Raw genomic sequence first — 26,756 nt, forward strand, 5'->3', positions numbered from 1 at the left:
ATTTGCATGGTTCACTTGATTTTGTTCTGTGTCTGGATATGCATGCATATGTACATGACTGGAATTGGATATCTGTACTAGAGCAAGTATGAAAATGAGGGTTAGAAATTAGTTCTTAATTTCACAGTTAGAAGATCAGAGTCTAGCCTATACTTTGCATTGTGAGTTTGATTCTTACTTGAATCCAGACATGAAATTTCTACGTGTTTACTTGAAAGTATTGGCACATTCATCATGATAGTATTGGCAACGTAGTTTTTGCAATTGATATTATGTTTGTTGATTTGGGTTGGTCAATATTTTCATTTTGGGTGATTAATTCTTTTTATTTATCACCCTGGGTGTCTGCTATGTGGAAATAGCTCAGATTCAGTGAAGCACATGTTCTTTCAGTGTGGATGGGTTCGGAGGGCCTTCAAGGAAGCTGGAGTTTTTCTTCCATCCCCTACGTCTGGGAGGTGTTCGATTGAACAATGGTTGAGTAAGGTTGTTGAGGATTTTTCAAAGGATCAGTACACTAGACTTTTCACTTGCCTTTGGCAGATTTGGCGCATGAGAAACCAAGTTCTTGATAATAACATCTCGGTTAAATCTGAGGAGGTAGGGGGGATGATGACAACATTATTAGCATATTACAAAGAAGCTCAGCCCCTTAATCTGAATGGGCCTATCCGAAATAGTTAGCCCTTGACCAAATGGAGGCCTCCACAACCCTTAGTTATCAAGATCAATTTTGATGCAGCTCTTAGAGACTCCAAGGTGGGAATTGGTGTAATTGCCCGTGATGCGGAAGGGACTCACATTGCTTCCAAATCAATTTGTGTCGCAGGGCCTTTGAATCCCATTTTTGCGGAAAGTATTGCAGCCAGGGAGGCTCTAATTTTTGCCAAGTCCCTCAACTGTCATGGTTAAGCTTTTACCTTGTTACGGTCTACGGGATCCTCAGTCGGCGACTCGTCGTCCGTATCACTACACACACTCCCTTTTCTTGCAGTTGTTGTAACCCATAACCCGTAGATTATTCTCGCAGTTGAGATTTCGGACCTTTTGGCTACCCATTCCAACATTTTTATCTAGGTTTATTTTCGACCTTATATTTCTAACAGGTTGCAACATCAATTCAAAGGCTGCAAACTACTCATTCCAGTTGCAGCTATTAGTATGCCTTAATTTTTGGCATCATGATTGTTGGGTCTAAATTAACCTTACTAGCAAGTGTACTAGTCGGCTACTATAACACAATGATAAGCAATGGTCGAATCCACAGAGATGGAGTTATGTCTAATCCAAATGTATACTTGTATGTATATATGGACAATGCAAACAAAAGTAAAGTTCAACTCAAGATTGTTTGGTTTTGTAATTAAACTAAAGACAAGCAAATAGTAAAGTGTTTTTGGTATTTTCTTACAATAAGGATGCAAATTACGCTAATGCACACTAACACTAATGCAACTAATATGAATAAGATGAGTTAATGAATATGAGAAGAACACCAAGGCTTCGGAATCCCCCTTGGGAAATGACTTGCAAAGCGACAAATTCACACACATATTTGCTAATTCGGGCATAACGAATCGTACCTTAGTCGGTTTTAACGCACTTAAGCCAAACCTCCCTAAAATCGATTACTAGCCATATTATTGGTCTAGGTCGGATATTCCTAAATACTACCCATCTTATTGGTCTAAACATGCATAGGAATTCATGAAGTTCCATGGAGATTAGGATTCATACAAATTGCCACCTAATTAAAGGGAGACACATAAATAATCAAGAGTTTCAAGAAGCATAATCTACTTGACATATTATCGTCTAAGCAAATTCTTCAAACAATTTCATCTAAAAACCTAAAGTGTTGGCCAAACACAACAAGCATGAAGAAATTACAATCAAACATAGAAACACAAGATTTATACTCAAATTAACTCATATATATGTAAATCAAGTCATACACAAAGTCATCAAACCCAAGGCTTCATCCTAGCATTGGCAAAAGTGGTTTAGTTACACATAGAGAGAGAAAAACACAATGAGAGAAGAGAGTGGCATGAATAAACCCCAAATATTGAGATAATCCAAGTTGGGTTGAAGAATTCCTCCTCCAAGGTCCAAGAATCCCTTTTTCCCTCTGTTTTCGCTCTCCAGAAAGTCTATTCGAAGTGTCAAAAGTGTTATGCGGCTAGGGCAAATCGCGAATTAAAGCTGGTCCAAAAATTGTTTTGTGCGCCTAGGCGTGTTGTAATCCCGTCTAGGCGCAAGCTCATATTTTCGATTATCTTCAAGTCAATGCTCGCTGGACTGGGCGGATGGAATGATTCTAGGCGTGCATAAATAGTGCGCCTAGGCGCACCTCGCCTAGGCATGAGCCTAGACACCCTTCTTCACCAAAATCTCTAGATCTGCCCTGGGAAACTGCAAACAACCATAACTTCTTCATATGACCTCTGATTTGAGTGATTTTGAGTCTATGGAAATCTTGAGATGTCTAGTTTTCAATGCCTTTTGTTTCGCTCAATTCTAATAACTTTACAGAAAGTTATGATCATTTGAACACACAAAGGTTGGTGAACATTTTCTCCAATTCAGCCCCTTTTTCGCCGCTTTTCATTCCAATCCGTAATCAACCTATCAAAATACAAATCAACACATAAACACATTCATTATTTATCAAAAGAAAACCTAAGAGGGGGAGATTTCTACCAAAAATAATAGGTATTATCATACCTATCAATGATCTTGCTAAAAAAATGATTGATACTAGAAGACATAGTCATGCACACATATAGACAATCAACTTTCAATTATTTCTTATAATTATTCTATAAACTTTTGATTTTTATCGTTGTTTTTCATCTTCTCGAAGGCATAATAAACAAAATTTTAAACAAAAGAAATTCCGGGGGTTGCTCCCATACTCCTGCAAAAGTTTACCCACCTTGAGATAAAATCCTACGTCTGCCCCTACCCAAGACAAAGTCTAAGAGACACCAAATAACAAACCAAACAAACAATTGCCGGTGTTAATTACGCTAACAAGGTGATGACCATTTCAATTATTAATATTTTTGTGCAGTCACAATCAATTTCATTTGCCTTGTAATTTTCACAAGAGGAGGTGTAATAATGCTGGAGCTAGCTAACATAGTGTAAGAGAACTAACAAGAAAATCTAAAATGATCTTATGTAATCCCAAAGACCATATGTTTTATTACTGCTCATATAGTCTTACTTGTTTCCTCACCAAAGCTCGTTCTCTTTTCCTTTCTGCTCCTCCATTTTGTTAGTACAATGTCGGAAATTTTTGATTTTAATCAAATTGCTCCTCTTTCTGTCTCTCTGTTCATCATCTTCTCTTGCATTTCAACAGCCACTTCAAGACAACGTTCAGGTAATTAACATATATTTTCTAAACTAATTATGCATAATTAACCAATATCTATTGAGTTAATTAAGCATTTTTCAATTTGTGTTATTTTCTTTTAATTTCACATTTGTATATAGATATTTGTCGCACATTTAACTGCGGAGAAGGGACATGTATGCCTTCTAATACTTCAATTGGTTTTGAGTGCGAGTGTTTTCCTGGTTGGAGGAAGATACATCCAGTCATCTGGCCCTCCTGTGTTCTTCCTAACTGTGAGTCCTCTCTAGATCTACACTTCTTCAATACAATTAATTTAATTTTATACAGTAGTTTTAATTTAAAAGAATATTTTATTATAGGCCACTTTTAAGTAGTAATTCAACTAGTCGGGAGCCCGCACAATACGCGGGGAGTGTCAATAAAAATATATGAATTATTTTAAGTTCTAACAATATAAATCAATTATGTAATGTGTATTTGCTATAATAAAAGAATTATAATTAAATTAGTATTACCATATATTTGTTGGCTACTGGCTACCACATGGTGCGACGTATAAGCTCTGAACGTTTTTGGCTTTTAAGAATTGTATATAGATTATGGTCTATTAAGACTGTGTAGACGATATTCATGTAGAAGTAATTGATGAATTATTCGTGCCCTTGTTGTATAATGAGATGATTAATTGATTATGATATTTTGTTCAGGCAGTCTTGATTTCAAATGTGGATTAGGTCTAGCGCCAACACCTTCTCGATCTCTAGCTCATCTTCTTCCTCTGCCAATACGAGATTTCCAAAACCGTAAGCATGACTTCTTTCTGGGATTCACCAGGATTCTAGTAGTTAGGAATTCTCTTATGCGGATTACTTTTTGAGGGTGTGGATAAGTTAAATAACAAACGGGTATACTGCTTTAGCTTTAGGTCCTACATGTTCCAAATCAACTCTGAAAACATAGATCCGCATGATTCATATCTTCTTTTCTTTCGTTCTTCTTTCTTTTTTCTTCAGCTTGTGATCTTGTGTGGTGTGGGGAAGGAGATTGTGTTAGCAGTGGAGCTGCACAATCTTGCGAATGCGACGAAGGCGCAGAAAATTTGATGAATGTTATCACATTCCCTTGTTTTAAAGAATGTAAGACCTCTTTTTTAAGATTTTTTTTACAAACAGAAATGATAGGGATCCCAATCATCCCAGTAATCAATCATATCCCTTGATTGATGTATATTAGATTTGTGGGCCCCTACACTTACATCAATGATCAATCAATGGTCAAGATTGATTACTGGGATGACTGAGATCCTATTTACTAAGATCCCTAACATTTTTGTTTTACAAATAATAATGTAAGAGCTAGGAATCCAAAATTCATAGAATGTCTTTTTAATTAATTTTTTTTTCCTTTTTACCCCGTAGGTTTCTTGGGAGCAGATTGTAAGAATCTTGCTTTACGACCATTCATTGATTTTCCGCCTCCATCGCCACCTCCATCGCCACCTTCTTTAGGCAATACTCCAAGTGGTAAGTATTTGGTTAACTTAATTTTTTTTCTTCATCTGGATATGCATATATTGATGCGGTGCGGAATTACAGATCGATTGACTAATTCATGACTAAGTCAACATAACTTAGAATCAATCAAGAAAATTGTGAGAAATCTCAAAAATATTATTAATTTATCAATCATCTTCTTTTTTTGTCGAAATGGTTACAGCCCTAAAAATATTAAAAACAAAAAAAAAACCCTAAATAAAATTAAAAGTACTAGTTTAAATAGAATTCATATTGACTTTTAAAACTCCTAATAATTCTATTAAAAAAAGACTTCTAATATGGAAATTAAATAATTAAACTAACTCTTAATTAGGAGACTACTAAACTTTATCCTACATCATATGTACATGATTGGAATTGGATATCAATTGAGCAAGTATGAAAATGAGGGGGTTAGAACATGATTTTATGTGCATCATGTGGGGCATGTGGAGCCCACGAATTCACTTGGAGCCTATGTGTCCAACTCAGTAGCTGAGAATGAGATAATTGGGATATCAACTGCTGAGATCTTTATCATTTTCGCATATATTGCATTTGTCACTCCTTATTGGTTCGAAAATAGTTGTTAATGTAGGAACTAATGGAGCTTCGAAGATTGGCACATTCATCTTGATAGTATTGGCAACAAGCTTGCTAACGTAGTTTTGTGCAATTGATATTATGTTTGTTGATTTGTGTTGGACAATAATCTCATTTTGGGTGATTAATTCTTTTTATTTTTCACATCATGTCCCTTTTGCTCTGTAATTAGTTACATTTTTTTTCCATGGGCTAAAATAATCCTAAATTAAATTATTTTTTTCAATTTCATGTTTACTTAATTTTTTACCATTAAGCTTTAGGTTAATTTATAAGGGTAAGTATCACATAAATTCCTCTACTTTGCAAAACTTGTCGATTGAGTCCTCCTACTTTTTTTTAAGTCATTCAGGCCTATGTACATAGAATAATGATCTCTGTTAGCCCTTGGTCCATACTATTGTTAAAAAATTACATATGTGGACCTGAATATATGACATGACATTATTTCATAGAAAAATAAAATTAAGTGTAAAAAATTACATGATTTCAACAGAAATTTTTTAAAAAAGAAAAACAAAATCAAATCTACATTCTGGAATGGATCTACAGATCTTCATCGACCAACAATGTAGACACTTGCCCAATCAACTCTAACAGCTTCTACCTCATCATCGCCTTCGTCCAAACCATGGAGATGGAGTTTAAGATGCGTGTCATAATTTAGTTGGTCATTGCCACATGTCAGTCAAAAAAATTATTAAAAAATTTTAAAATTCCATGTCACACAGTTAAAGGCCACGTCACCAACGTTATGACAAAACAAAAATGGTGTGAGGGCTTGTTTAGACCATTTTTCAAAGTTAAGGGACATGTTCAGCTCAAAATAAAGTTTAATTACGAGCTCAACCGACTCAAAATACAAAGTACAAGGGGCTTATTCCATATCTTTTTCATTAATTTCCATTCTAGTTCTTCCCATAAGGGAATTTCCTTGAAAAAATAAGAAGAAGATGCGTGCATTGTTAATTAACCAAAAATGATATTGGGATATAACCTAAAGTACTATAACATACTCGATTCTCAAAGCGGTGTCTTGTGAATAATACTAACAATTAAGGCACGATTCAACAGAAAGAAAACTCTCGAACCACAAATCAATTACCCACACATATTTGGAAAATCAAAATCACACACGTGTAGCCCACTTCTGGAGGGTTCGGCCCTATCTAAAGCGTCTATTATCATGATGCAGGCTGTGACAACCAGGCCAGTATATAAAACTGGCCCAAGGGTCACAAAGTGACTGTTGGGCTAGGCCTTCCTAATTGTCAAAAAAATAATAATGCACCCATATGTATCTTGATTTAGTACTCCCTCTTGAATTCCCAGTATCAGTTGCTAGTTTGATGGAGGGATCTCCTAGACAATGGAATGTGAATAAATTGCGTCATCTATTTGAACTTCAAACAACAATTTTGTAAAAATCGTGTCGGACATCGACCTAGATAAAGGCCTGGATCACTGGTTCAATCATAAAAATAAATATCATAATAATTTTATAGGATCATCCATAAAAAAAAATCTAAGAAATTAGAAAATCATGTTCAAATAACATTTTTTTTTTGATAAACGACAGAATATTTTTTTGATCGGATTTTTCACCACAAGTTTGTCTTTTCTTCTCTAGTGTAGCTAAAATCGAGATTAAAAAAAACACTTTGTACTCTTATTTAATGTTTTATTTCCTTCCCTACCATGCCTTATCTAGGTATATAGAAAATTAAAACTAAAACACCATCATATAAATTGGATGAAAAAAATAGAATAGTGTTTTTTAATAATGATGGCCGGAGCATAGTATAAGAGAAAGAATTAACAAGAAAATTAATCCCACATTATCTTCTGTAATCCCAAATACCATATGTTTTATTACTACTAATCTAGCTGTTTCCTTACCAGTTACCAAGGCTTGCTGTCCTTTCCGCTCCTCCTCCCCTTTTCTTAACAATGTTGAAAATTTGCAATTTCAATCATAACTAAAAAAAACTTGATAACCGAGAATGACACCATGTAAGTCAGTTCTATAGACATTCGATATGGACCTAAATTCGGGCCTAAAGGTACATGTACTATAAATTTCACTTGGCCCTCCAGTGTTCTTCCTAACGATACAAGTTGGTCTTGAGTGCGACGTACATATAAACTAAACTTTGAACCTTTCGTGTCGTGAGAATTGTATATGGATTACGGTCTAGTGGTAGCCTGCTGGTCATGATCACTTACAAAAAATAAATATTGAGATTGTGTTGTGTTGTGTTGTGTTGTGTTGTGTAGACAATATTTCTAGCTGTAGTAGTAATTAATGAATTTATCCGTGTGAACAAATGGGCGATAATTTGGTTGATTATTTTTTTTGGGACTTAAGGATTAAAGGTGGTTAAGGTCAGGAGTTCGAAACTAGATAGGATATTTTTCTAGGGGTTCTTTAGTTCCGTAGGTCTTGCAACCCACTTTTTGGGAGCTTCGACTCACTTACCCACAAAGGTTTCGACATGATCTAAAACGCATGTGGTCGTGGTGCGGTTTGTGGCAGTCAGACCCGAGTTTAAAATTGGCCCAGGGGTCATAAAGAGCCCGTTAGGCTGGGGCCTTCCTGGTTGTAAAAAATAAAATAATAATTCCGTCTTTATTGTATAATGAGATCATTAATTGATAATGATATTTTGTTTAGGCAACCTTGATTTCAAATGTGGATCAGCTCAAGCACCAGCACCTTCTCCATCTCTAGCTCATGTTCTTCCTCCTTTGCCAATACGAGATTTGTCAAGCCGTAAGCATGAGCTTATCTAATTATATTTATCTTTCATTGATCAATTTTGAGAATAATAAATAAAACCCATATAATTTTTATTTTATTTTATTTAAAATTAGCAGCTTGTGGTACAGTGTGGTGTGGAGAGGGAAAGTGTCTTATTGGAACTCTAGTCATGCCTCTCACGCAGTCTCATTGCGCTTGTACAGATTTGTAACTGCGATTTGTTTGTTACCATGAACTCCTCAAGTCATGATTAATCAAGAAATGAGCATAAACTCTGATACCAACTGACACAGTGTAAAAATGTGAAAAGAAGTATAATCGCTTCGGTAAAGAAAACTACAACTCTTCTATGATTATGTTGAATCCTAAGATTACCAAAATAAAAAGAAAACACAAGAGATGTACTCTTTTAATTTTATTTTCATAAACTCTGATCTCGTTTCTCCGAAAGGTTTACAACTATTTGTCATAACATAAACTTGACTCGTGAACGAAACAACTAAATGACTTGGGACATGACAAACTTAATGACATTGGAAATAATATAAAAGACCTGATGATAGAAGTAATCACATGAAAGACTTATTGACATAGGAAATGACATGAATGACTTGAGAGATAAAACGTGTTGAAGTTTGTTTTAAGAAAAAAAAATAAAATCGATGATGTCAGCATGACATCACTGAGTAAAACAAATGAAACACACTCCTTATACATGTAAGAGTATAATTGTCTTTTAATTTTTATTTTAAATAAGTTTGTACTTAATGGAATATCAATGGTCAAATTAAGGATTTATTATTGATCTAATACTTTTAATCATGTTCTTACTGATCCATAAATGATGAATCTTGGGTGAAGGATTCATTGGTAATCAATCTCTAGTTAAAATGACTTGAGGAAAATAAATACAAAGCCATTGACCATAAATGATGAAACCCAAACAGTAACAAGAAAACAAAAAAAAATAAATAAATAAAAGAATTGACTTTCTTCTCCCAAGTCCCAAAGCAAAGTTTTGGCAGAATATTTGTTGCAGCAGATTATAACAGCCACTCTGCTTTTTCACCTTCTCATGCAATAAAAGACAAATAAGTTGTTATAAACACTTTGCAACCCAGTTGGTCCATTTAATTTGGCTCCAAACTAGATATAGCATTCCAATTAATTTTTTATTTTTCTAGTACTAATAGTAATAAAATATAATGGGTCATATTAATGGGGCATTATTACTCCGAGCTACTAGTTATAATGATAAGGATGATATGTATCACTCTGATGATTATGATTCGAATCTTTCTTTCCCTTTTTAAAAAGAAAAAAAAAACACCTGACAATCATATAATACTAAATACACATGTAAGAGAGCATCTGTCTTCCTAATCCTATGTTTGCCATCTGTTGCATGCATACAAAAGGAACGGTACACGAAAAAAAATATTGACATATTTGGGAGTGTAATAAATGGTAAATCCTTACTGTATTGACTTATTTTACCAACCAGGCAACCGCATTCCAAAAACGTGCACATCTTAGGCGTTTGTTATGAATGAAAGATTTATGGATTTATACTTGATTTTAGGAGGAATATGAGTTTGGTATCTAAATACCCAAAAAATAAATCTTTAAAAAATAAATACATGCAAGATGGGTTTTTTTTACCTTATATATATATATATATATATATATATATATATATATATATATATATATATAACTGTAGTCCATAAAACCAGCGAGGATTGAGGTCTGAAGAAAGAGTGCAGTACAATGGAGAATTTCTCTGTTTCTTTAAGAATGGAAGAAGATGAAGAAGAGGCTCTCAAATGGGCTGCAATTGAGAAATTACCCACATTTGATCGTTTGAAGAGGGGTTTATTAAGTTCATCAAATGGGGGTGTTAATGAAGTTAATGTTGGCAATCTTGGAGTTCAAGAAAGGATGAGATTGATGGAGAGGTTGGTGGGTATCAGTGCTGAGGATAACCAAAAGTTCTTGTTGAAGCTCAAGGATCGCCTTGATAGGTAAAGTTATCAACTTTGTTTGGTTGACAAGAAAATTTTGTTTTTTGACTAGTTTTTTTTTTTTATTTTGGGTTATAGATGTTATATTTGTCTTGATTGGATTTAGGGTAATAAAGTTAATGTCTTGTTGGTTGATATTTTTGTAGAGTTGGAATCGAGCTTCCTACGATTGAAATTAGGTTTGAAAATCTGAACATTGAAGCAGAAGCAAGTGTGGGTAGCAGGGCACTGCCAACGCTCTTCAACTTCTCTTTCAATATTGCAGAGGTAATAAACAAAAGAGTTCTATTGATTTGGTTTCGGTTTTCGTTTTTAATTTTTTCTTCGATTTTTCGAACAGGGCATTTTGAATTCTCTTCATATCATTTCTAGTAGAAAGACACATTTGAACATCCTCAAAGATGTTAGTGGAATCATCAAGCCATCAAGGTGAAAATTTGGGTGTAACTAGTTACATTCTGATGATTCTTTTTAGGGTTCTTGAATTCGATTTCTTGTATTTCTGTTTCTCAGTTTTTATGTATTGTTGAGTTGCAGAATGACTTTGATTTTGGGTCCTCCAAGTTCTGGAAAGACCACTCTTTTACGAGCTTTGGCTGGAAGGCTTGATCCCTCACTAAAGGTGATAAGAGGGGCGGTCTCGCTAGTATCTCTCTATTGCCGTCACATTTGTAACTTTAATTGCTAATTTTCTGCAGGTTTCTGGAAGTGTGACATACAATGGTCATGGTATGGATGAGTTTGTGCCACAAAGGACTGCAGCCTACGTTAGTCAACATGATCTCCATATGGGAGAATTGACCGTAAGGGAAACTTTGGCTTTCTCTGCAAGGTGCCAAGGAGTCGGAACGCAATATGGTTAGTTCAGTGGGTACTTCATTTTTTTTTCTTTGAATCAAATTTGTGTAGTGTAATTCAAACGAAGCTGATAGTTTTCATTGCTATCCGCAGACTTGTTATCAGAATTATCAAGAAGAGAGAAAAGTATGAATATTAGGCCTGATCATGATATTGATACCTTCATGAAGGTAAGGATAGTTAAATTAACTTGTTGACTAAAGGTGTAAAGAAAAACTGGGAGTATTTCTAATTACGAGAGTGGAATAATGTTTCATAATGTGTTTGTTAATGAGACTAATTCAAATTTTAGGTAATTTAATCGGCAATGACGACTCTTTCCAATTACAATGCAGCTGTAGTCAAAACTAAGATACTTTAGATTTGTGCAGCTGTTTAGGTAGCGAAGTTATGAGTTATTTGAGTTATTTTTCTTAATCAACAACTTCCAATGATCTTTTTCTTCTTGTGTCCACTAAACTTGCCTAAAAGAACTTCCATAGTAGATTGAGTAGCGTAATTGGTGATGGATTGATTTTCTTCTTTTCCTTTGTCAAACCTAAATATTATAGGCAGTGGCAACAGAAGGTCAAGAGACTAGTCTCATCACAGATTATATTATAAAGGTAATATCAAAACAATGTCTTATGAAGTACGTTGTTAATCTTGCTATATTTGAGACCAGAAATGCTGGTTCTTTGGTTTTGTTTACCTGCAGATTTTAGGACTAGAACCCTGTGCAGATACTATGGTAGGGAATGAGATTATGAGGGGTATATCGGGAGGACAAAGAAAGCGTCTTACAACAGGTTACTTGTGATTTAAGTTTTACATCAGGGAATTCACGATGATATAGCTACCATATATGCATTCAATTAGTGTATAAAAATTGGAAATGACAAACATGTAGGTGAGATGCTTGTTGGACCGGCCAAGGTTCTGCTTATGGACGACATATCTACTGGCTTGGACAGCTCAACAGCTTTCCAAATTGTGGATTCACTAAAGCAGTTTGTTCACATACTTAATGAAACCATTTTTATCTCCCTTCTCCAACCGACACCAGAGACATACGATCTCTTCGACGATGTCATCCTCCTATCTGATGGTCAAATAGTGTACCAGGGTCCTCGTGAGCTTGTGCTTGAATTTTTTGAATCTATGGGCTTCAAGTGCCCGGAAAGAAAAAGTGTGGCCGACTTCTTGCAAGAAGTAAGCACAGTTTGGACTTTTATCTGCTAGGAAATTCAAGTAACTGAGTGAGATTTCCATTCTAATACATTGCCAAATTCTCATGCAGGTGACATCAAGCAAAGATCAGAAGCAGTATTGGGCATCTAAGGATGAACCTCACCGTTTTGTTACCGTAAAGGAGTTCTCTGAGGGATTCTGGTCATTCCATGTAGGAAGGAGACTTAGAGACGAGCTTGCAACTCCATTTGACAAGACCAAAAGTCACTCTGCTGCTTTGACAACCAAAAATTATGGTGCCAGCAAGAAGGAGCTAATGAAGGCTTGCTTCTCAAGAGAAGTTTTGCTTATGAAGAGAAACTCGTTTGTGTACATCTTTAAGCTATTTCAAGTAGGATCAACGTTATTCTTGTTTGTCCTTTTCTGTCTTAAGTTGATATAAATGCGACTTTGACACTCTATTCTTGACCTTTCACTCTGCTGCCAGATGACCATTAATGTACTGATTACAACAACTGTCTTCCTTCGGAGTAATATGCATCGAGATTCGGTGACTGATGGAGGAATCTATGTTGGTGCCTTGTACTTCTCTGTGATAATGTTCTTGTTTTTTGGCATGGGAGAACTTCCCATGACCGTTTCAAGGCTTCCAATTTTTTACAAGCAAAGGGATCTCCTATTCTATCCTTCATGGGCATATTCTCTTCCAACATGGTTCCTCAAAATCCCTATCACATTAGTAGAAGTTGGCGTCTGGGTATTTATCTCCTACTATGCTATTGGATTTGACCCTAACGTTGGAAGGTAAGAAATGCAATATGAGTATATGTAATGTGACATTGGAAAATCTATCTTGGATTTTTTGATACACAAAGGTAACTAATATTCTCTGGCAGGCTATTTAAGCAATTCCTCCTGCTTGCGTCTATGAGCCAGATGGCTTCTGCACTATTCCGACTCATCGCTTCGTTGGGAAGAGAAATGATCTTTGCCAACACATTTGGGTCATTTGCACTGCTCGTGCTCAATATCTTGGGTGGCATGGTCCTTTCTCGAGGTATGATATGTTAACCGAGTTAATGAAAAAACATGATGATTCTTACAGTACAAAATATCATAGAGCGAGAAATGTGTTGTATTTTGAATGTCACAGATGATATAAAGGTTGAGTGGATATGGGGTTATTGGATTTCACCTGTGACATATGGACAGAATGCAATAGTAGTTAACGAGTTCCTTGGGAAGAGTTGGAGCAAGGTAGTTTACCAAACATGTGCACCATTATATGTTTCTCTCTCAATAATCAGCTTATAGGTTAATTCACTGTCATATCAAGGTCCTTCCCAATTCCTCCGAACCTTTGGGAGTTGAAGTTTTGAGGTCTCGTGGATTCTTCACACAAGAATATTGGTACTGGGTAGGAGTGGCGGTAATGATTGGATACATACTGCTATCCAACATCGGTTTCACTCTTGCTCTCACTTTTCTAAACCGTAAGTATGTTTTCGATATCTCTTTTAAATTGATGACTTGTGTTATAACATCTTGCAAATGATTCTGCAGCATTTGAGAAGCATCAAGCTGTTATATCAGAAGAATCCGAAAATGATGTTGAAAGAACAGGAGGATTGGTTCAGTTATCATCCAATGAAAATTCCTTCAGTTGCAGAACAAGAACAGGTATCATAATGTGATGTAATTATTATGTAACACACTTATCCTCTGGTTTTTCTAAATCCAATTGACTTTTCATTGGAACACAGACAGTGGAGGTGAAATTAAGAGGAGAACCCCCACATCCAGGTCATCATCGTTAAAAGAGGCCGTTGTTGAAGCCGAGCACAACAAAAGAAGAGGAATGATTCTTCCATTTGAACCACATTCAATTACCTTTGATGAAATTACATATTCTGTTGATATGCCTAAGGTAACATTAAGTTTAGCAAATAGACAACTTCTTGTTAGTCTGTTAACAGTTCCATAAAATATGAAAACCGGCTGTCTGGGTGAACTTTGCAGGAAATGAGAAGTCAGGGCGTCCTTGAGGATAAATTGGTGCTTTTGAAGGGTGTAAGTGGTGCTTTTAGGCCAGGAGTCCTCACAGCGCTAATGGGTGTCAGCGGCGCTGGTAAAACTACTCTGATGGATGTTCTGGCTGGCAGGAAAACTAGTGGTTATATTGGAGGAAACATCAAGATTTCGGGGTACCCAAAGAAGCAAGAAACATTTGCTAGAATTTCTGGATATTGTGAGCAAAATGACATACACTCTCCACATGTCACTGTGCATGAGTCCTTGCTCTATTCTGCTTGGCTTCGTCTTTCCCCTGAAGTAAACAATGAAACCAGAATGGTAAGACATCTGGCAAGTATAAGTGTTTGTTTCAGGATTCTGTCTTCCATCTTTCTACCAATGAAAAGAAAGTAAACGGAAGGGGGCTTCTGCCACTTGAACGTTATTTATGTTCATGCCAAATGGAAGAAGTTTAAGGACTTTACCTTTGAACTTCAGGTCCTCATTTTTGTTTCTATCCTAATTTTTTGGAACAATTGCTTGCAGATGTTCATCGAGGAAGTCATGGAGCTTGTAGAATTGAATCCTTTAAGGAATGCTTTGGTGGGGTTGCCTGGTGTGAATGGACTGTCAATCGAGCAACGGAAAAGGCTAACTGTTGCTGTTGAGCTAGTGGCAAACCCAGCTATAATATTCATGGATGAACCAACATCAGGGTTGGATGCAAGAGCTGCTGCAATTGTAATGAGAACAGTGCGAAACACAGTGGACACTGGAAGGACTGTTGTGTGCACCATCCATCAACCAAGCATTGACGTATTTGAAGCTTTTGATGAGGTTAGAAATGTTACGATAAAGAGGTACCATTTTGTTGTGGGCTTTATTTCAGTTCATTAGTATATTGAGTTTTAGCATGGAAATTGCAGATACTCCTATTGAAGCAAGGAGGACAAGAGATATATGTGGGGCCTCTCGGTCGCCATTCTTGCCATCTTATCAAATATTTCGAGGTATGGTGAGATGGGTCATCGAACATTTCAATTAGTGATCATAAACTGCTTATAAATTTAGAAGTGTATTTACTTTTGAATTCGTACCATTGCATGAATTTCTTTTTTTTGTATTTTCCCTTTTTCTATTTTCAAGGAAATTCCGGGTGTTGATAAAATTAAAGATGGATGTAATCCAGCAACATGGATGTTGGAAGTCACCAGCTCAGCTCAAGAAATAGCTCTGGGGGTTGATTTGGCTGAAGTTTTCAAAAGATCAGACCAGCATAGGTAGGTTTATACATGAGTTGCCCGGCCATGTGATTTGGCAAAGCAAAAATTCACTATGTTTTGGTTTCATTCTAGGAGAAACAAAGCTCTTATTGAAGACCTAAGCAGGCCTGCTTCCAATTCAAAGGAACTCTATTTCCCCACTCAGTACTCGCAGTCATTTTTTGTCCAATGTATGGCTTGCTTATGGAAACAACATCGGTCATATTGGCGCAACCAACCATACACGGCAGTTAGATTCCTCATGACAACCATCATAGCCTTGTTGTTCGGGGTGGTGTTTTGGTCCATAGGATCTAAGAAGTAAGTAACTGCCTCAGGAGAACTGAAACAATATAATATTTCAAAACCTGAGTGCTCCCTTATGCCTTAATATTTGAATTTCCGGTCATGACTTGCAGGGAAAAGAAACAAGATCTTTTTAACGCGATGGGTTCAATGTACATATCCGTTCTCTTCCTTGGCGTCCAAAATGCATCATCTGTCCAGCCTGTAGTGGCTGTTGAAAGAACAGTCTTCTATAGAGAAAGAGCAGCTGGAATGTACTCTGCCTTGCCGTATGCCTTTGCACAAGTAACAACACTTTCGAACTAGAATTTCAACGTATAATTATTCTCGTATAATTTGTAATTGATGTAATATTACCTTCTGCTGTAGGTACTGGTTGAAATCCCGTACGTTTTCGTTCAAGCTGCGGTTTATGGTGTCGTTGTTTATTCAATGATGCAATTTGAATGGGCAGCTGCTAAATTCTTTTGGTATTTTTTCTTCATGTACTTCACATTCTTGTATTACACCTTCTATGGCATGATGTCGATAGCCTTGACACCGAATCAACTGATTGCAACGATCGTCTCATCGGCATTTTATTCGCTGTGGAACCTATTTTCAGGATTCTTAATCCCAAGAACTGTAAGTCCTTACTTACTTGCCTCTAATACAGTTTTCATATCATAAGACATTGGTGATGAATTTGTTTACGTTCTTTTCCCGGAACAGAGAATTCCAGTGTGGTGGAGATGGTATTGTTGGGTGTGCCCCGTGTCCTGGACCTTGTACGGATTGCTCACATCACAATACGGCGACATGAAGCACGAGCTAGATTCGGGCGAAACAGTGGAAGAATTCTTGATGAGTTATTTTGGTTACAGGCATGATTTCCTGGGAGTTGTGGCAGCTGTGATAGTTGGGTTTACCGTCCTGTTTGCATTCATTTTCTCCTTTTCCATTAAGGTGTTCAATTTTCAGAGGCGTTAGAAGCTTGGGTGACAAGCAATAGAATAATGGGAAGTAAGCTCGTTAACCTAACTGTCACAATATGGGGCTTTCTTTGCTTGATGTAGAAGTAACCTAATTGTCACAATATGTGGCTTTCTTTGCTTGATGCAGAAGTAACAGAAAGCACCTGTACGTTCTCTCAAACAGTGAACTGGAATAAGAATTTTTCGGAAAACAAAATCCACCATAACCACTATTCTACTACACCATTTGAACTCTATTACAACATCAATTATAAGATAGGGGGCTAATAGCACGTTTGGTCACTGAATAATTTGATTCAGTTCAACTTGGGAACCCGAGTTTAATTTGAAATGTTTGAAAAATGAATTCCCGAGTTGAATTGGGTCAAATTATTTAGTGACTAAAAGTGTTATTACCCACCCCTAAGATAAAGTTGTTAAGCCTTTCAAAAGAAAAGTCCAAGAAGAATAAGTTCAGTCACATAAATAAAATAACACAACACACACATTTGGTCAAAATTCAATAGTAAACTTGACCTCATCAATCATTATAACATTTAATACAAACCATAATCTAAAAGAACCTTTACTTGCACTGACACTAATATTGGTGCTTCATTCTTCTCTCACACTCTTGAAGACTGTATTTTGGTTACACATTACAAAGGGTCTCAGTAATAAAGTGTTTGACAGCATTGTAAGCAAGATGGGCATGACTGTCATATATGCTCCATTATTGTACTTCTACATTATTGCAGATGGAACCCTAATTGGGGTATCTTGCACCAAATACATATTCTACAGACAGTTACTACCGCCTCTCAAAATTAAGTGCCTTGATACAGAAGGCAAAAATGGAAGCAAACATGACAGCAAATCCAGCCACCACAGCTGCAGCAACTCCAAGAAAATCCCTTCTGTAACCAAAATAGCTCATTAAGAAGTCTTCCACTGTTTCACCAGTATCAAGCTTATTCTCCAAGTCTCCAAACTGTGATATAAGCAGTCCATACAAGGTCCATGACACTGGACATGACCAGTAATACCATCTCCACCACACAGGAATCCTCTGTTACAATCAATGAAGGTAAAATAAATCAATTTTCCCTCAAGGGAAAGCTCAAGATTCAAACAAGTAACATACGGCAACAAATTACTCACGGGTCTAGGGATCACGAATCCGGAAAATAGGTTCCACATTCCATAAAATGTAGAGCTCATGATGGTTGCAATGTGTTGATTTGGTGTCAAAGCCACTGCCATCATGCCATAGAAGGTGTAGTACAATAATGTGAAATACATGAAGAAGAAAAACCAAAGGACTTTAGCCACAGTCCACTCGAACTGGATCATTGCGTAGACCACGAGACCATAGATTGTGGCTTGAACGAAAATATATGGGAGTTCAATTACAACCTGCAACAGAAGTTGTATTTTGCACACGATCAATCGTACAGAAAATTGCAAATCGAACTGGTAGCTAGTTTGGGCATTAAGAGGTTTACCTGGGCAAAGGCATATGGCAAGGCAGAATACATTCCTGCCGCTCTTTCTCTGTAGAAGACTGTTCTTTCGATAGCCACAACAGGCTGCACTGATGAAGCATATTGGACACCAAGAAAACTAATGACAACAAACATTGAACCTATCGCATTAAAAAGATCTTGCTGCTTTACCCTGCGAGTCAGAATTTCAAAATCGAAAGCAAATGAACTTAGAAGATATAAAAGTTTGAAATCTGATATTGTTTCTGTTATCCTGTTGCAGGTACTTACACTTTGGATCCTATGTTCCAGAACATTGAACCGTACATCAACGCTGTGATGGCTGTGCAGGCAAATCTTAGGGCTGTGTATTGTCGATTGCGCCAGTATGACCAGTGTTGCTTCCACAAGCAAGCTATACACTGGGCACAAAACGACTGTGAGTATTGAGTTGGAAAATGGAGTTCCTTTGAACCGGGAGAAGGCTTGCTAAGATCCTGAATAAGATCTTTATTTCTCCTGAAAGAAAACCAAATGTCGATAACAAGATTCCAAAACGCTAGCTATTAAGCACCGAAAAACACATTGCCAGTAAGTATACCCACCGGTACAGTTCTGAACTTCTGTAAACTTCAGCAAAATCAACTCCTAGAACCATTTCTTGTGCTGAACAAGTAACCTCCAACATCCAAGTGGCTGGATTATAACCATCTTTAATTTTATCGACACCTTGAATATCCTTGGCATTGACAAAGGGATGAAAAGCCACAAAATAGAGTTAATAAGCGTTAGCATGTAGTTAAAGGGTATTATAACGTCAACTTTATAAAATCACTAATTTTACATAATGGCCATCCATTATGCAGTACCTCAAAATACTTGATTAGATGGCAGGACTGATGACCCAGAGGCCCCACATATATCTCTTGTCCTCCTCGCTTCAATAGGATCAGCTGTGAATTCCATTCAAAATTCTTTATATTAAAAGAAGCCCACAGAACATAGATTACTTTTACAAAGCTTATTACCTCATCAAAAGCTTCAAATATATCAATGCTTGGCTGATGGATTGTGCACACAACCGTTCGCCCAGTGGCCACCGTGTTTCGAACTGTTCTCATAACAATTGCTGCTGCTCTGGCATCCAGTCCTGAAGTTGGCTCATCCATGAATATAGTAGATGGGTTAGACACTAGCTCAACAGCAATTGTGAGCCTCTTGCGCTGCTCGGTTGACAGACCATTAACACCAGGCAAACCAACCAAAGCTTGCCTTATAGCGTTCAGTTCTACAAGCTCCATGACTTCTTCAATGAACATCTGCAAGCAATTGTTCGGAAAAAGGCAATACAACAAATTACCCAGGGTCAGGGATTCAAAGACAACCTTAAACTGCTTCTATTTAGCATATAATAGATAGGTGGTTCAAACTCAAGTTCTCCACAATGATCAGTAAATGAGTTGGAAGTTCACTAACAGATCCTCAGGATCCCAATCACAGTGAACAGGTTTTAGTATAATGCATTGGTTAGTATATAACTGTAGTAGCACAAATGCATTCGATAACTAATATGCCTTGGACATCCAGGAATAAACACCCACATGGTTTGCACAATTAAAGATATATTATATATGTTACAGCTCAACAAAGCTCTGTTCAAACAGAAATTCTAATCGGCTTCTACATTTTCCTGTCCTCTTAAATTGGTAAGAAGAATGAAAACAGAAGCCTGAAACCATTTTAGTTGGAGGTGACTCACCATTCTGGTTGCATTGTCCACTTCAGGGGGAAGTCGAAGCCAAGCTGAGTAGATCAAGGATTCATGCACAGTGACGTGTGGAGAGTGGATGTCATTTTGTTCACAATATCCAGATATTCTAGCAAATGTTTCCTGCTTCTTTGGGTACCCTGAAATTTTGATGTTTCCCTCAATATAACCACTAGTTTTCCTTCCAGACAGAACATCCATCAAAGTAGTTTTACCGGCACCACTAACACCCATTAAGGCTGTTAGAACACCAGGCCTGAAAGCACCACTTATACCCTTCAAAAGCACCAATTTGTCCTCAATTACACCCTGATTTTTCATTTCCTGCAAAGTTCAATCCGGATAGTCAGTGTTCCTATGTTTAGCTTAAATGGCATTGGCATAAGGTATTTAACTATATGCTACCTGTGGCATATCAACGGAGTACGTAATTTCATCAAACGTGATTGAGTGGGGTTCAAAGGGAAGAATCATTCCAGTTTTCTTCGTATGGTTTGCTTCACCAATGGCCTCTCCGAAGGACAATGGCCCAGATGAGGTGCTTCTCGTAATTTCATTTCCACCTCCACACACTACATTTCAATTGAAATTAGCATATGAAATGCATGTGATGAAGTTCCTCATAAATGACATGCTCATTGTAGATTACCTTCATCATCTTTTTTCCCTTTGTGACGAGCACTACCTTCAGCATCATTGTGAGATTCTTTTCGTATAGTAGTCTGATGCTTGCTAAACGCTGTGCAATTATTTGTAAATTGTGAGATAATATTACACGCCACCACCACAAAATAGGAATGGCAAAGATACTCACGATTGAGGAAAGTGAGAGCTAGAGTGAAATTGGCGTTGAAAAGTAGAAAGTATCCAAATAATGCACCCAATCCTATCCAATACCAATATGCGTGAGTGAAGAACCCCCGTGAACTCAAAACCATAACTCCGAGTGGTTTGGAGGAGTTTGCAAGAACCTTGATATGAAAGTAAATTTATCTATAAGCCAATTAGGACGAGAGAAATATTCAAGTAGTAGGCATGGCAAGTTCAAAAAATTACCTTAGTCCAACTCTCTCCAAGGAATTCATTAACTACAATTGCATTCTGAGCATACATCATGGGCGACGTCCAGTATCCCCATAGCCACCAAACCTTAATATTATCTATGGCAATGAAAACACAATTGTATCACTCCATAATATTTCTTTTAGTGTTATTTCATCCAACTCATTTACACAATGTACCTCGTGAAAGAACCATGCCTCCTAAGGCAAAAAGTATTGCCAGAGAAAATGCCCCAAATGTGTTAGCAACTACCATATTCCTCCCCAAAACAGCAACAAATCTGAACAATGCCGAAGCCGTCAGGTGAAGAACGAAGAGCAATAGGTACTGTTTGAAAAACCTGCAGCATAAATATATATTGATGATCTTTTATATCAATGAGTGACAAACATAACGTAAAATTAGGGTCAAGTCTAATCAAAATTTTCAACACCATGTCACATTTACTACATTTGCTAAATATTTACCTTTCAACGCTAGGGTCAAATCCAATGGCAAAATAGGTGATAAAGACCCAGACACTGACTTCTACAAATGTGATAGGGATCTTGAGGATCAATGAAGGAAGAGAATATGCCCACGAAGGATAGAATAAGAGGTCTCTTTGCTTGTAAAACACAGGAAGCTTTATAACTGTCATGGAAAGTTCAGGCATGCCACTAAATATCGTTGCAACCACGGAGAAGAACAAAGCACCCGTGTAAATTCCCCCATCATTTATTGAATCTTGATGCATCGTAGTCCGAAAAAAGATGGACATTGCAATCAGCGCATTTATCATGAGCTATTAGAGAGAGAAAAGCAAGGAAATGAGTGCCATAATCACATTTATATATATATATAAATACAATATTGCAATCCAAAAGAAACATTGAAATCTCACCAGGGTCAGCCTAAAGATGTAAACAAATGAGTTCCTCTTCATGAGCAAAAATTCCCTCGAGAAGCAAGCTTTAAGCAGCTCCTTCTTGCTGACGCCATATTTTTCGGTTGACAAAGCAGCTGGGTGACTCTTGCTCTTGTCAAATGAAGTTGTAAGCTCATCTCCGAGTCTTCTTCCCACATGAAACGACTGGAACGCCTCCGAGAATTCCTCTACTGTAACAAAATGATAAGTCTCATCTCTACGTGCCCAATATTGCTTCTGGTCTTTTCTTGACGTCACCTGCAGAGACCATTCATAAGAATCAAAAAATCTTACTCTGTAGACTGTAGGTACATCTTCAATTGTAGAAGATTATATACATTTCTTTTATTATTAATTTTTTTGACAGATGAGAGAAGCAAATTGGTATTCTAGCTTACTTCTTGCAAGAAATCAGCCACCCCTTTTCTTTCCGGGCACCTGAAACCCATGGATTCAAAAAACTCCAGCACTAGTTCACGAGGACCCTGGTACACAATCTGACCATCTGATAGAAGGATGATATCATCAAATAGATCATATGTCTCTGGTGCTGGTTGGAGAAGAGAGATGATAGATGTTGTATTAAGAATTTGAGCAAATTGCTTTAACGAGTTCACAATTTGGAAAGTTGTTGAGCTGTCTAAGCCAGTAGATATCTCATCCATAAGCAGCACATTGGCCGGTCCAACAAGCATCTCACCTACATATAGTTATTGCAAGTTTTCATACATTTATTGAATGCATATATGATAGCTATAACCTTGCAAGTTCCTTGATGTAAAAGGAAAATGACAGGTAACCTGTTGTAACACGCTTTCTTTGCCCTCCTGAAATACCCCTTATCATCTCATCCCCTACCATTGTATCTGCACAGACTTCTAGTCCTAAAATCTGCATCTCACAGCAAAGGAAACCAAGTAAGGATTTTATTTACCCTGATGTTTCACATAGATAGCAAAGTTAAGGGCATTATGGCATTAATAACATTATTTTTTTGTTGATATTACCTTTAGAATATAATCCGTAATCACATTGATCTCTTGCCCCTCTGTTGCTACTGCCTGTGGTATTAAATTAAACAAAGAGAAAGAAGAAAAATAAATTAACCCAAGTCCATGCTTCACTTGTCCTACTTAGAAAAACCTCCTCACCTTCATCCAGGCATCCATATCATGATCAGGCTTAATATTAGCTTTTCTCTCTCTTCTTAATAATTCTGATAACATGTCTGCCAATTGCAATTGCAATGAGAACTTTCAAATTTGCTCCAGTGAAGAATATGTGAAAAACAACTGAAATCAAAATTAAATTTTTATTGAACTAACCATATCTCATCCCAACTCCTTGGCACCTTGCAGAAAAAGCCAAGGTTTCCCTCACTGTCAATTCTCCCATATGGAGATCATGCTCACTGATATAGGCTGCAGTTCTTTGGGCCACAAACTCATTCATGCAATGGCCATTGTATGTCACTCTCCCAGAAAGCTGCTAGGAGAATTTTGATATTTGACACGAATAATGAGATCAATGCGACACTAAAAGTATTAATAGTAACCTATGTTATTACCATAGAGAGACTAGGCAAACCATTCATCTGATGCCTTCATCCTATAAAATAACCGATAAATTGTTTAGAATATCTACATGTTACCTACAGCTTTTACATCTCTATATTCAAGAACCTGCACATTTCTACACCAAGAGAACAGTGCATATGACTCTACTCAACAGCATCATTATTATTACCTTTAGAGTGTTTTCGAGCTTTCCAGCCAAAGCCTTTAAAAGCGTGGTCTTTCCAGAACTTGGAGGACCCAATAGCAAAGTCATTCTGCAATATAACAGTATAAATGAGAAAGATGCTACCTAATAATAATATATTGAATTTCAACCCTAAAAATAGTAATGTATTTCATATGACCTGGATGGTTTGATGATTCCACTAACATTCTTGAGAATAGTCAAGTGTGTGCTTCTAGTTGAAAGGATATGGATAGAATTCAAAAATCCCTGTAAAATTAAGAGGAGACAAAGATAAATCAATATGTCAATAGCAACTGATGATATGCATATACAAATACTTCTAATTTCCACCAATAAAGCAGATTGTCACCTCTAACACATTGACAAAGTAGTTGACAAATGTTGGCAGAGTCCTGCTTCCAACATCTGCTTCTGCTTCGATATTTAGATTCTCAAACCGAATTTCAATTGTAGGAAAATCGATTCCAACTCTAAAAACATCAAGAAACAAGAAAATATTAGAATTTTAAAATAAGAGATAATAATTATATGAACATTTGATGCAGAACAGAATTCCCATGTCCAGCTTCCACATGCCTATAGAAATATATTAAACGACAGCCACTGAGTAATATCTTTCCCTAAGCCTTCCAATGAAGTGAAAAGAAATTTTAAACAAAAGAAATCAGAACTCAAAAGGCATATTTCCTTTAATTTCTATAGTTCCATGGCAACCGTTGTATATAAAAAGTATCAAATAACTATGAAAAGAGTTCACGTTTAGTACCTGTCAAAGCGGTCCTTGAGATTCAACAAAAACTTTTTGTTATCCTCTTCAGTAACTCCTACCAATCTGCCTATCAGTCCCATCCTTTCTTGGACTCCAAGATTATGTGTATCGACTTCATTAACTCCATGCGATGTAGTCAATAAGCCTTTCCTCATACGAGCAAACGTAGGCAACTTCTCAAGTGCAGCCCACTTCAGAGCTGCTTCATCGTCGTCTTCTCTCGAAGATATTGAAAAGATCTCAGCATTGCTTCTCAAACTCAAAGAATTCCATCTTCGAAAATTGCTACTCCCACTATGTATGCTTTCACCAGCCATTCACAATGATTTATAACTTGTTTACAGATTTTGCTACCAATGAAACCTAAAACCCACCAAAATTCAGAAACCTATTTTTGAAAACCAACTTGACAAATACAAATTTTAGATTCTTTAGTTACTACTATATGTAAAAAAGAAAATTGAAAAATGAGTTTTCTCAAGGATTAGCGGCTCTTCTTTAACTATAATACTGATAATCTGCATAATGTTAATTTTTATAAAGTTCTTGTGTACAAGATAAAGGCTCTGAACAAAAACTGCTCAGGAAAAAGGGGTCAGAACAAAACCCTAATTTTGCCTTTGTAGTTTGTATATGAACGTGTGTTCAAATGTTCTGGGGGCACGTTAGAACGGACCCCTTTGTCCATTTGAACAAGGTCCAGAAGGGGCATCTTGCCATAACCCTAAAATTGTCTCTAGGCTTAAAATTAGTAATTTTAAATGATAATACAATCTTATTTTGATAAACTATCAAATTACATGGATGTTATACAGCCATGGATCATACTAAAGTTAAATTACCTCATTAAGATCATACCTTCAATGGTTCAACTAGATTTTTGGTTCGAGTGTCCACTGTTCTCCGTGACCACTGTACTAACTAAAGTTAAAATCACCTTCACAAAAATTTTGAATGGAAAATGAAAATTCATAAAAGAACAGGACCCAAGAGGTGCCAAGAGAAGTACAAGGTTACATCTGATCCAAAATTGTCTCTCTCACATTCTCATGTCTCTTACCCTCCACATTGAACCAAAAAAGCAGATTGTGAAACCATAAGTACTCAATCTTACAAAGAAAAGACTCCACCCCTCTAAAAACCCTGTTGCTTCTCTCCAGCCAAGTAATCCAGCATTGGTTCTTTGATCTGGATAATCACCTCACAAAAATAAAAGTCCAACAACCATCAATCCATTCGTATACTAGTAAACACCCAGTAAGTAACAGAATCTAGGGTTCCTACTCAACTGCTATCTAATGCTAATGCTCATTGGATGCAGTTAGTCTGCCACTTCAGATTCAAACAAAGGTGGGGTTTGCATTAGGGACTCTTTTCAAGCCTAGTTTTTGTCTCCTCTGAAAATTAAGTACCTTGACAAAAAAGGCATAAACAACTGCAAATAGAACTGTAAACCCAACCAGCACAGCAGCAAGAACTGCAAGAAACTCCCATCGCAAAAGCCCATCTGAAGCGCTATACTGTAATTTAAAACAAACCCAGAGAAATTGTTTATTGCGTGGACGTGGAGAGTGATAAACAGAGAATTTTTGTGTAAAGGAAAAAGCTAAGGGTCGAATTTTGATTCTAAAAAGGAAGGATTTGAAAATAGGAGGAGTTTTTCTTTTGAGTTTTGACATTGCAACGGCTAGATCACATCAACGGTAATATTTTCAGCTAATAACGTGGTTTTTGAAACGGCACAAACGCACAGAAACAGGAGATGATGTGAATGTAGATGCGGAGGATTGAGGGCGAAGGAATTCCGTGGAAATTCTCCAGCAGGGGGGCATCTTTCTAGAATCCGAAGTTTCCTTGGGAATCCTCTGTTTCTATAATCCGGAGATCGATGGCGTAATTGGGTAGCAGAAATTCAATACCAAGATCGTCCTTCTTTAACACAATCCACTGCAGCAACACCAGGTAAGCAAAGTGAAAGTTTTTCTGTTTGGCCGCCTAGAAAACAGGGTTTTAAATGGTGGCAAAAATTCGGTTGCGGGACAAAAGTGTTTATAAAATATTTATATGTCCGGATCAGACGTACTTAATTGATCAAATTCGGATAGATTTAAATCTAGACAACTAAATTAGATAATAATATAATCTGAGTT

General features: G+C 36.8%; 2 protein-coding genes across 3 annotated transcripts; one reads left to right on the top strand and one right to left on the bottom strand.

Annotated features, from left to right (window-relative positions):
- The first annotated feature begins 10,024 nt into the window (after positions 1 to 10,024).
- Positions 10,025 to 17,064, top strand: LOC120007028 (pleiotropic drug resistance protein 1-like). Its single transcript, XM_038857180.1, has 24 exons — positions 10,025 to 10,290; positions 10,437 to 10,557; positions 10,631 to 10,719; positions 10,828 to 10,912; positions 10,989 to 11,148; positions 11,242 to 11,318; positions 11,700 to 11,753; positions 11,846 to 11,936; positions 12,038 to 12,339; positions 12,428 to 12,709; positions 12,806 to 13,122; positions 13,215 to 13,375; positions 13,472 to 13,575; positions 13,655 to 13,811; positions 13,882 to 13,998; positions 14,082 to 14,245; positions 14,338 to 14,670; positions 14,878 to 15,168; positions 15,258 to 15,341; positions 15,478 to 15,611; positions 15,687 to 15,914; positions 16,013 to 16,184; positions 16,269 to 16,523; positions 16,611 to 17,064. The coding sequence occupies exons 1-24, from the start codon at positions 10,037 to 10,039 to the stop codon at positions 16,866 to 16,868; spliced, it is 4,290 nt and encodes a 1,429-aa protein (XP_038713108.1). The 5' UTR covers positions 10,025 to 10,036; the 3' UTR covers positions 16,869 to 17,064.
- A 342-nt stretch (positions 17,065 to 17,406) lies between these two features.
- On the bottom strand, positions 17,407 to 26,612 carry LOC120007773 (pleiotropic drug resistance protein 1-like). Of its 2 annotated transcripts, XM_038858206.1 has the most exons (24): positions 24,604 to 26,612; positions 24,187 to 24,307; positions 23,995 to 24,083; positions 23,820 to 23,904; positions 23,399 to 23,558; positions 23,225 to 23,301; positions 23,081 to 23,134; positions 22,874 to 22,964; positions 22,472 to 22,773; positions 22,050 to 22,331; positions 21,634 to 21,950; positions 21,346 to 21,506; positions 21,161 to 21,264; positions 20,919 to 21,075; positions 20,754 to 20,843; positions 20,510 to 20,676; positions 20,096 to 20,428; positions 19,365 to 19,655; positions 19,206 to 19,289; positions 18,942 to 19,075; positions 18,628 to 18,855; positions 18,358 to 18,529; positions 18,014 to 18,268; positions 17,407 to 17,921 (listed from the first exon to the last, which is right to left on the bottom strand). In XM_038858206.1, the coding sequence occupies exons 1-24, from the start codon at positions 24,921 to 24,923 to the stop codon at positions 17,664 to 17,666; spliced, it is 4,332 nt and encodes a 1,443-aa protein (XP_038714134.1). In that variant the 5' UTR covers positions 24,924 to 26,612; the 3' UTR covers positions 17,407 to 17,663. The 2 variants fall into 2 exon arrangements, with proteins under 2 accessions (XP_038714134.1, XP_038714133.1); XM_038858205.1 differs by having other exon boundaries at positions 17,664 to 17,921; positions 19,206 to 19,655.
- Between the last annotated feature and the right edge of the window lie 144 nt (positions 26,613 to 26,756).

Source organism: Tripterygium wilfordii, chromosome 10 (genome assembly GCF_013401445.1).
Source record: "Tripterygium wilfordii isolate XIE 37 chromosome 10, ASM1340144v1, whole genome shotgun sequence".
NCBI lineage: Eukaryota > Viridiplantae > Streptophyta > Magnoliopsida > Celastrales > Celastraceae > Tripterygium > Tripterygium wilfordii.